This window comes from Dendrobium catenatum, unplaced genomic scaffold, assembly GCF_001605985.2.
Source record: "Dendrobium catenatum unplaced genomic scaffold, ASM160598v2 fragScaff_scaffold_1384, whole genome shotgun sequence".
NCBI lineage: Eukaryota > Viridiplantae > Streptophyta > Magnoliopsida > Asparagales > Orchidaceae > Dendrobium > Dendrobium catenatum.
The window spans coordinates 283,357-295,275 of record NW_021319846.1 but is presented as its reverse complement, the minus strand read 5'-3'; the positions used below and the strand labels follow the sequence as shown (position 1 = coordinate 295,275).

The 11,919-nt window shown below is 32.3% G+C and overlaps 1 protein-coding gene across 3 annotated transcripts in view; it reads right to left on the bottom strand.

Annotated features, from left to right (window-relative positions):
- Positions 1-7,953: 7,953 nt before the first annotated feature.
- The window catches only part of LOC110112056 (stress enhanced protein 1, chloroplastic), a 30,959-nt gene continuing 26,993 nt past the window's right edge, over positions 7,954-11,919 (bottom strand). For all 3 annotated transcript variants that reach the window (XR_003702539.1, XM_028699752.1, XM_020844135.2), the window contains one exon: positions 7,954-8,233. Coding sequence is in view for 2 of the 3 variants with exons in the window: in XM_028699752.1 (XP_028555585.1) it covers positions 8,129-8,233 (105 nt within the window). In the remaining variant the exon portion in view is untranslated. The remainder of the gene's footprint in view (positions 8,234-11,919) is intronic.

Here is an 11,919-nt window from a genome sequence, read left to right as displayed (position 1 = left end):
AAGGATCGGACTTCTGCCAGACCACCACCTGAGGCCCAGACTTCTGCCGAACCACCACCTAAGGTTCGGAGTTCCGCCGGACCACCATCTGAGGCTAGAAAGTTTTGTCGGACAACCAAGTGACCCTAGAGGTTCACCAAACTACTAATTAATGCTTGAATTTCCAAGTCACATCGAACTTCTTCCAAACCACCAAGTGACGACAAACTATCATCCCTTTTTGTCACTATATTTTAACTTTACAGTTGACATTTATAATCTGATTTCCCTCAAGGACGACTCAGCCAACTATAATTTACTCGAATTTTAGTGGAATCATTTTCAACAGGGTCAGGCCCCATGGTTTTCCCCTTTTCATGGCTTTCCATGTAAAAAATCTTGTGTTCTCTATGTTTGAGCTGGATATCCATGCAACGCTAAGACATAGGACTCTAACTCTATCGTCGTGTATATTCTAGGCTGCAACAAGCATTATAAAAAATTTTCTCTTTAAAAAGTTTGATAACATTTTAATAGCTGAAATTTATAATTAGTTATTTCTCATCACTAAAATTTAGAAAAATTAAAAATATTGGTGTTGGATTTGAAGCCAAAGAAATGAATGATTTTTGTGTGCCAGAACATTCACATTGGTAGAGAGATATATGGTTTAGCATCATTGTTTCATACAAAGATTCAACACACTCATAGATAAGAGAAAGAGGTTCTATAGTCATAAAATACACAAAAAAAATTACATGAAAACCACTTAAATGGGAAAAAAACCATGAGACCTTGCCCAATTGAAATGAATCTACTATTGTTTTTTGTTAATTATAAATGATGTACTTCCTCAAGAGAAGACGTTCGCTCAATATACATCATATAAATCACTTACATAGTTAGACGAAGGTCAGAAGGATAGTCATTGGTAGGCGATGGTGGTCGGAGGGACCATAGTCGATGGACGATGGTGGTCAGAGGGATTGTAGTTGACAGACGACCATGGATGGAGGGACCGTAGTTGGCGGGCGATGGTAGTCGGAGGGACCGTAGTCGGTATGCGATGGTGGTCCGAGGAATCCTAGGCGGCAGGCTACGGAGGAAAGAGGGAACATAATCGATGGATGATGGAGGTCAGAGGGATCATAGTCTGTAGGAGACTGTGGTTAGAGGGTTGTGATCGAAGGGATCTTATTCGATGAGAGACGATAATCGACAAAGGTTGGAGGGACTGTAGTCAGTTGGTGATGAAGGTCAAAGGGAACATAGTCAATGGGTGATGGACGTCGCATATATTATAGTCAGTGAGTAAAAGAGGTTTGAGGGACCATAGTCGGGGGCAATAGGGTAAGAGGGACTGATTTTGATGTCTTTGGGTTCGTTTCACTGAAACATACAATTTGATTATATGTTTGCTAAAATTAGAGTTCAGATGGTCCCAAATTAAATTTTGGAAGTTCCAAAATTTAATTTTTGATTCGTGTCAGATCATTGTGATTTTGGAGACCAATCAAGGGTAAATTTTAATAAATTCCAAACCCGTTACATGGGTTATGTTTTATGCATTCAAAAGTTCGACATATTGATCAAGTTCTAAATACAGCTGAAGTTGTCCCCATTATTTTTAATATGAGAAAATTGACAGCCTTAGCCAATAAATGGCTTGGGAAAGTAAATAAATAAATGTCTTGCCGTTGATCTAATTTATTTCTCACATGTGACCCTCTTGAAAGGCTTTGTTGTTGTTGTTGTTGTTTTTTTTTTTCAAAAAAATAACATCAAAATTTAAATAGAAGTCGTATGTTCATATTTTTTTAAAATGAAGATAGACACTTCTAAAGTTTGTACGTGAGTCATGTTGACTCGTGAGCCGGTTCAGGCTTGACTCGATAAATGATTCGTGAGTCAAGCTCGATGAGCTAACTAATAAAACTAGAGCCAACCTTGTTGATGTTGCTTGCTTCTTTGTGGGAATGAGCAAATAAATTAAATTTTTTGTGTGTGTCTCGAAAGATTGAATATAAACTCTTAGATTTTCAGTTTTGTAGTCGAACACATCATCATAAATGATATATCACATCGGATGGTAAAAATTATATATCCCTTTGGTCAACTATGATTAACTTGGTTAACCAGGTTAAATAAAGACTTAGGATTTAATTCAATAGACTCCAAATGACATTTGGAATGCATTTAAAGATGTTTCATTGCTTAGTTTGATTGAGTCATGTTAAAGTTTATGAGAAATTTTTATTTTTTTTCTTTAAGGATTTTGGTGTTTCGTCGACCTATGATCAACTAGGGTCCACTTAAAGTTCAATTTTATGCATAACATATCATAACAATGATCATGGACATATTCAAGAGTTTTGGAGAGGTTCACAAGGTCAAATTCCATAAGATGTAGGGTCCAATGACATGGGTTGCAAACCTTTGAAGGTTTTACACATGTGGAATTCAATTCAATTTGTAGGGTTAGAGAGGTCGAACTGCTCTCAAATTTGAAGAGTTGACTCTATGGACATGCCTAGTTGATATACAGGCGACGGATTATGAATCTGAGTTCATTTGGTTTGGTTTTGAGGCGATTCAAAAATCACTCAAAAAGGGTTATGATATAAGGAATTTTTGGCCTTGACTTTGGGTTTGGAGTTTTGGATTTAGATTTTGGTTAACAATCTCATACAAGATTGAAGTCAACAAGCCCTGATTCAATTTGTTAGCTCGAGAGTTGGCTAGCTTGTTTAATAAAATACATTTAAAATATATTAGTATTCAAAATTTTAAATACAAAATTAGTAAATATATTTAAAAATTATATCTCACTTTCTTACATTAAGTGATTACTTATTATTTTTCTTATAATATCTCTTTTTTTTAAACATTTTATTTAAAAAAAAATGTTTGAATCATAATCGTTTTCTCTCTTTCAGAATAAATGAGCCCTCAATCCTCATAGAATAAAACTTGAGCTTGAGCTCGAACTTGATTATTTAGTTAAGCTCAAACTCAAACTAGGGGTGACTCGAGCTCGACTTGACTCGTTTATACCCTTAGACACCTCAAGCACTAAATACAAATCCTCGTACCACTATTAGGAATAGAATTTTAATCAAAACATCTGCAATAATATATTTTAGTTGTATTTTTACTTCTGTTTAGGCAATAGGACTTTATTTTATAGCATATTTTATTAAAAAATACTAATAAATACTAATTTCACATAATATGCAATAATTTTTTTTAGATACTTGTCAATTTGTTTTAATAAGCTTGATTATTAATTGTGAGAAGAAAAAAATTACTCTTAGTTTATTTATAATTATTTTTAACTTCACAAATAATAGTTAAATTTTAACTTAACAAAAAATAATCAAAATATAGAAAAAGTGGCACCAAAGAGATAATTTTTAAAAAGGTGTTTACTTAATTTGATTATTAAGAATTGGATATTTTCTTAAAAGAAAATTAAAAGGGAGCTAATCGTTTTAAAAAAAAAAATTAATTAATTCAAATAAAATTAACAAGTTTATGAATGTATAACTTGAAATTGCTAAGAAGATAAATTTTCATCTGAGTTAAATTGGTAAGAGATATAATAATAATACAAGTATTTTTTTTTATTTGTGATAAAAAATTATTTTTTGCAACCAAAATAGCTATCGCAGTTTCACAACCAACTTTATAAAACACTATATTCGCTTCAAATAAAAAGGAAAAAAATAATAATAACAAAATTATGATCGCTTCAAATAGACCCTTAGTTAAAGGAGAAATTATTGTGTAAAATACACAAGCATAATCAAGTTAAAATAAATAAAAATCATGTTAGAATATCTTGATATATATAAATGTATCAGAAGGGGCTTTAAAATTGTTGAACTGGATATGAGATTAGTGCAATAACAATTCCTCGTATGAAGCATTAATCTCAAAGTAAATTTAATAATTTTCAAGTTCATCTTTATACAATTTATTTCAGAATCTTCTAACACAGCAATTTTCCTTTTAAATCCTTCACTTCAGCACATACAATATAAAAAAGCTCCACAAGCAAACGACTTGAATGATCCCTAGCTATCATTTGCTAGCCGAATAATGAAATGAGAAATATTAAAATGATCAATAATAAAGTTATCTCAGAGAAAAGCTACTTAATAATAAACCTCATGACATTATTGTTCTGTCTGTAGGCAGAAGAATCAAAGGACAAGCTATCTTAAAATTTACACAGTACATTGTTGGCAAGAATGGTCCTCCAATTATGGGGTAGTATTGCTCTAGGTCACATGCCAGGGGTGGTCATTATTGATTTTTTTTTTATGACGAGGAAGCACTGTTTTTAGGTCAGTGAAAACCCCGATCGACCTAGCATACAACTCATACCAATTTACACGGGCCAACACTTAAGGCTTTCACTGCTTGTCAAGGGATTCGAATCAGGGACCTGAGCTTTGCCCAGCCGACTCTTCACCACCCGGACAAGCAGCGGTGGGTATCTCTTGTTTCACATATAACCTGAGGAGGCTTTTGTTGTTTCTGCTATGGTTCTGTGGCTGATTATGAAGGCTCCACCAGCTGATGATGGTTTGTTTCCTGGTAGGGTTTCTCCTACAGGAAGGGATTAATTGGCAAGAGAAAGTTGTTTGGGGTAAAGAAGAAAGAATTTACTCTGAAGTTTTTGGTTTGCTTGCTGAGGTTTTTCCAGTGATTTATTGTTTTTGGAGCATGATTCAAGCAATTTTTTTTTTGTCTTCAGTTAAGTATTTTGTCAATCAAAAAGGTTGGTATTGAAAGGCGCAATGATTCATACTGTTTTCAGTTACAAGCATGCATATTTTGGTTAATATGACCTAAACCAAAAGGCCTAAAATCTGGTTCACATAATCTGATCAAAGAAATTAGGATAGAAAAGAATGCTATTTCAATCAAAATGGAGTAGATTGAGGAAAAGGATGATTAAAGAACCAAGCAAATAATTTATTTCTGAAGAACTCACAATTTTTTATTCAAGTACAACTCCCAACTTGAGGGCTTATTTATAGCAATGGGTACTCAAAAACAGAATGTTTGGAATAATTGGGAGTTGTTCATACCGAGAAGATATATCAAGTGTGGAGCACGTGAACAATTTATTTTATATATTATTTTTATTTTGGGGGAAAAATTGAGGGTTTAGCCCATTCTATAAAAAAAACAAGAATTACAAAATAGAACCAAAAAAGAACTTTGCCAACAAAAAGAGGCTAAGACAAAATGGTAAAAAGATTAAATACAACAATAAAGAGAAAAACCAAAACATACAGAAATCCTGTCTGGCAGAGACTCGGAACGAGCTTGTACGATTATAGAAGAAATCAAATCCTCCTTTAGTTGCCCAAAGACCATCCAAAAGGAGAGAGCTGGAGTCATCATTGTCCACGACCCAAAAAATGGCGTGCCAAAAATAAATATGAGCCACTGCTGCAGCAATCAAGTCAAAAAATAGCCTGCCAAAGCATACAATCTTGCAACAGCACCAGTAGCCAAAAAGAACAATCAGACGATGAGTTGGTTTGGCAACAAAGATATGCCGCCAACAAACCATAAAATCCACTAACCGACAGATAAGCATATAACGATATTCACTATGTACCTTAAACAACCAGAAAGAATCCCATCATTGGAGAATAACATAAGCAGAAGTCCAGCCAAACCTAAGACACGCTCCAACTAAGCTGACTTAAGATATCCAAAAAAAACACAATAGGAATCCAGTAAATAACCCAAGCAGGTGACAAATATTCCCAGGCATCCAGATAATAGCCCAACAGACATGGTGAACAAGTCATTAGTAAGACAAATATAACTTTTGTTTTAACTGTTTCCATCATTTCCACTTATCCAATTTAACTTAAACAACCCTAGAAATTTTCTTAGTTAAAGTGATGGCATAAGCAGCAGTGCCATTACAATGTTGGATATTGAACCGGAAAAAAGAGAGATTCAAGATTCAATAATTCGACCAGAGTTGAATCGAATGATGTAATAAATATTAAAATTATTTAAATAAAAAATAAATGATATATTACGAAATAAAATAATTATGCAATAATAAGAATTTGTGAATAAAAAATAAATTTAGTTAACATATAAACATATAAATTTAATATAAATTATTGCTAATTTATGCTATATATTTAGATAAAATTTACAATTATAACTTATATGTTAAATTTACATTATAAACATGATTCTGCATGAAAAAAATTAAATTGATAAATAATTAAAAATGATTAATAAAAAATAATTATTATTTATATTATTAAAAAAATTGTTTAAAAATATGTAATGTATATATTTAAATTTGAAAACATTAACTAAATTATTTAGTCTCATAACATAAGAGATTTGCTTTAGTCTTGTTTATAAAGCCATTTAATTTACATGTGGCAAGAGCTCACATGGAATGGCAGAACCATGTAGATATTTTGTTGGTGGTTGGCTAGAAAATAATTATTATGTAAATTTAATGCTTATAATTAAATCTAAATATATTAAATTTAAATTAAATTATTATATTTAATAACATTTTATACTAACTTTATTGAATTAATTTATTTAACTATTTAAATCAAATAATATTGAATAGAACCAAAACCGATTGCCTGGTTGAATCCGCAGTTATGATCGGTTCATGACAGTTTTTAATATGAACCAATATGATCCTATGACCGGTTCATTGTTGAACTGATCAAATCGATCAGCCAAATTTTCAAAACCAATGTTATTTATGAGGTAGACTATCCTAGCAAAAATATGAGTCTAAAAGAAAGGTGATAGGGTTGTATGACATATAATAGAAATATTAATTTTGACCTTACAAAAAAAGTTTGATAGTTGCGGCATTAAATTGACATTAAACTTGGAGATAACATGTTTTGAGAATTGAACGTGATGGATGACTAAGGATTTGTTTGGGACGGCTTTTTTATTGCTTTTTAAGACGGAGTTTTAATTTAAAAATAAAAAAATTTATACTAAAATTCTGTTTTAGAAAGCAATAAAAAAGCCGTATCAAATGAAGCCTAAATCTATGATGCCAATGGAGTTACGTGCTCTTGAAATTGGAAAGAGAAAAGTTGATGTGACTAGAGCGAAGAAATTGGTCATTCGTGCATCATCTTTAGTTTGCCCCATCAAAAAAATTGTTGACATGTATATATCCTACACATGAAAAGAAGCGAATATGAATTTGATAAATTTATTATTAGAATGAAAAAATTGCTTTAAAAACATAATGTTATTTTCATGCCAGGTATACAAAGAATCTTTTCTAAGAAAAAAATTACAAAAGGTAGGGAAATAAATATGTAAATATTGTGTGGATTATGGACAAACCAATGTCCTATCTAATGGAGATAAATATTATTAGGTCTCCATCATACGAACTGTGAGGTGAGATATTGCTTTAATCAATGATGATGGGGTGAGAATCACTACTATCTAACAATCATATAAGAGTTGCCAAAGTACTTTTAGCAGCATAGTGGGCTCGTAGCTACACTTGTTTTGAGTGGACGAGCCACATGAGTGATTGAAGACCATTACAGATTGAGAGTCATGTTTCGTTTGGGACGATTTTATTATCATTTTTTTAAGCAACTTTTAGTATAAAAATTTTAATTTTTTAGCTAAAAAATTGCTTCAAGAAGTAGTAAAAAAATCATCTCAATCGATTGAAAAGTGAGGCATTGCTTTACCATCCAACCAAGCGACGTTGGTGATGATGGTGATCACCATGACTTGTTGTAGAAGGTCGTCAGGTGATTGTTCAGGGAGCATATATGAATGTGGTGACCATCCAATTTATAAGGCTTAGAATGTTTAGACAACATGTGATGTGAGTGTCTTAAGGAATAATGCACGAGAGAGCCAATAATCAGAAGGTTATCTGCCTTTCTCTATAATTATGTGCATACACTTTCTCTATAACTTGAATGCATAAGAACTGAATTATATCACAACTCATATGTGAATGTTAAAGAGTAGTACACAATATGAACACTATTGTACGGAACAGAGCCTTAATATCTTTACATAAGCATAGTACATGTTCAGTCAATCATCAAAAGTAACACTTAAAAATTTATCATTCAAAGAAGGATCAATCTCGAGCTGCAGACTGAAATATAAACACTGCTGCCAAAATTCCAATCAGGCTTGTAACAACCAATGCTAACGAAGGAAATGGCGTCACAAACCCAAAATTCTGCATAACAAACAAATATTTATTATGTTATTCCTACAAAAACCCAGCCAGCCAGAATTATTAAAACAATTATGCGGAGGAAACTAGATCAAAAAAATGTTTAGTTCATACCTTAGTATGAGAAAAATGAAAGAAAGTCTATTAATTGTCAATGAAATTAATAAAGTGAGAAAGTAGAGCTAAAGTCATCGAAGCAAGTGGCGCGGATGAAATTTTGATAAGAATTTTATAAACAGTTTGGTCAAATTACAAACAGAAAGACTGCTTTGGACTTTGAATTGGCAATGTAACATTCAACTATAAAAGACTTCAATAAGAACTAATGTGACAACTTTACAAATTGATCAAATGGTTGTAGCCATAAACATCATCAGAGGCATGCATGCGCGGCTGAAGTGCTGCACGTTATTGTCTGTATGATAGATTTCAGTTTTTTTTAAGAAAATAAAAAAGCAAACTTGATAATGAGTGTGTGCAGCCGAAAGATTAAGAAGGGCAGTTCTAATTAGATCAGGTGTATATTCTATAGTCAGATACTACAATGTTTTTTTTTTTTTTGGCCACCTACAAGACTTTGGCAACAAATTTTTATGCTTTGACCATCCTGATTAATTGGCACTCAAAAGTAGCTAACATAAATATATTTTTTAAAGAATAGAAATCAATCCCAATATTTCTTAAGGAGCGCCCAAATCCAGTACAAATATAAGGGGGCACAAGGCCCATTATAGGCCTAAGGAAAAATACAAATATTAAATCTGATGAGAACATCACTCAAAGATTCCGACACGTGAACCATCAACAGAATCATAAATCAACGGCAATTCTTGTTTACTTGTATGTTTCACATCAAAATCTAAATAGGATCTGAAGAAATTCGTCTTTGTTGCATGTGTGAAGATTAATGCAAAAGACCGCTAGGTAGAAACCAAAGAGCATCACTTAGTCAAGGCCTTGTGGTGGTAAGTAGCTTACATAAACTTCAGAAGTCTTATTGCCATAAATTTGGAATGCAATTTTTCAATGGTAATGAGTGGAGAATCTATTTGTAAATTTTCCTATTGAGTAGCTTATGCATTTAAATATGGTAAGTCGCAAAGCAAACTTAAAAAAAAAATGCTACAGGCCCTGTGCTGAATAAAAATAGCTTAACTGAATGTGCTGTCAGAAAAATATAGGCTAGTTTGCATGCAAAATAACTTCGCTGTTCATGCCATTTTTGCAATTTTCTGCATCTTTTTGCCGACCAATGTTAATGAGAAATAAGTTTCAAATCTTGAACTACTGTTGAGCTGGTAGAGCGGCTGGATGCCCCTCCAAGCTAAAACTAGGTCTTTGTTTGAGAAAGCTTTTTTGCTACTTTATAAAACTGTTTTTTAGTACAAAAAATTATAATTCAAAAAATTTTTATACTAGAAAATAGTTTTAGAAAGCAACAAAAAAGCTGTCACAAACAAAGCCTAGGCCAATTACAGGTCAAGCGTAAGAATTAAGCAGTTTTTCGCTAGTACTATAGAATAAGTTTTTTGGGGTGAAAAAGATGAGGGGATCCATACAAATAGTCAAACAAAGGTGAAATGGAAACATCCCAAGATCCGCTCAAGTTTTGCCAATCCAATCACCCGTAATTTTCACAAACCTCTACCCACCTGCACCTGCCTCATACCCATACAACAAAGGCTTGGGTCGGAGATAAGTTAAAAACAGTTGGTGACAAGCTTGATGCAAGTTTCACAATCTAATTTTATAATCACAACTAGATTACAAAAAGAAGATTTTTAATGTATTCCACGAGTAAATTAAGGGATGAGTATTAAAAATGTTGATAAATGGGCGTTTCCACTAATACATTTATAAACTACATAATACATATATTTTATCTTTTCAAGGTTCAACTTACCATTTTCTATATTAGAACTATATTAATATATGTATTAAGAAAATATAAACAACCATGTCAGGATTCAAGTCAAGAACCCCTTAGGCTAGCAGCCATACCAAAGGAAGGTGTAAAATCCCTTACCCATGCTCTAATTTCAACCCATTGTACTAATAATTCCAGACATGCTAAAATTAGGCCAGTGGGAATCATGCTTCAGGTTTAACCAATCACATTGCCATCCTTATTTTGTATATTGGGAAAATTTTTATATTAAATACAATTAGAAAACGTATTAAACCACTAATCACGATTTTTAAAAAATTTAAAATTAGACAAAATCGCCCATTTAACCGACGATTTACCCCTTATTGATGTAGTCAAAAGTTTGTTGTGGCTCACTGAAATAGCATACCTAAGCTACCCGTTAAGGAGAAATTTTTAAACTAAGCACAATTAATACTTATATTAAGCATCTAAGCACGTTTTAAAAAAAAATTTAAAACTAAGCAAAATCACCCAATTAAATGACGACTTATGCTGACTAGGCAAAGCTGAGTCAGCTAGTCGTTACCAACAGAGAAAATTAGATTTAACATAAGTCGCCGAAATAACTGGCAACTTATGCACGTCATAAATATTTTTAAAAAAGTAAGAAATTACTATTTGGTGGTATTGGATGTTAAAGCAGTTGTGATAGGTATGATTTCAGACATGTGACTTGAGCTGTAAAAAAGTATTGTTCCATCAATTAGGCTTATCATCGTCATCTTTATTATTTTTGTCATTATATTCATAACGTTTCTACTAATTTTATAACTTTTTTTTTAATTTGAGCTCTTTTACTCTACAATGTTTGATTTCAGTATAAATATGTAGTGCAAGGCTCCCCCATCCTTAAAGTAGTATGAAATTTTTTTTACAACTTCTTATACAACAATTTGCAATGTATACATCAGTTATGGATTTGATTCGGACAACTCCCACGAAGCAGATGATTTCAGAGGGTAGCATTCATTTGAAAGAGACTTTGGTAACCCACTAATGAAATCCTTAAAGTGAAGACCAAAGCTAATAATATTTTTGGTGTTATATGCATTTCTGAAGTGAAGATGAAGATTGCATATCATGACATGTGCATGATAAGGTTATGAAAATTAAGCTGTGCATGACAGGCGATGATCTTAGATATGTGGAATGAAGATATCAACAACAGAGGTTCGATGACGATATTCAACATTGGGTTTCATTGCATTTCCTAAAGTCAGATTCCTGAGATCGAAAGCGACAAAAAAGGTTGTGTCGAGGAGATCGTTCAAAGATCAAGGGTCGTTATAGATCACTGTATTCTTTATCACATGACGTCGTAAAGAGGATCAATTCCTATTAGAGTTTTATAAGAAGCTAATGAGAGTTGTTGTATCCAGAGATAAAGAGCTTCTGAATGCAACAGACAGACAGTATATTCAACAAGAATTTGAGAACAACTTCAAATGTTGTCCAACTCAGACATAACTCTAAGCTCGCCTCCATTTGATAATATGAAATGTCTAACTCAATATATTTGTGATGATGTTTTTAAAGTTTTTAGGTTTGTTTTATCTACTACTGTTAAACCCATTTGTTATTGTTATTATTATTTGCTTTTAATATGTGTTGTAAAAGTTCTCTAATGGAGCTTCATATCCCCATTTGTATGGTATTGTCAATAAGTTCATTTTATGTTACATTGACTTTAAATAAAATTTTCTCAATAAAAATTAAAAACAAAATATCCATTGCAAAACAGAAGCATAATAAAATACAT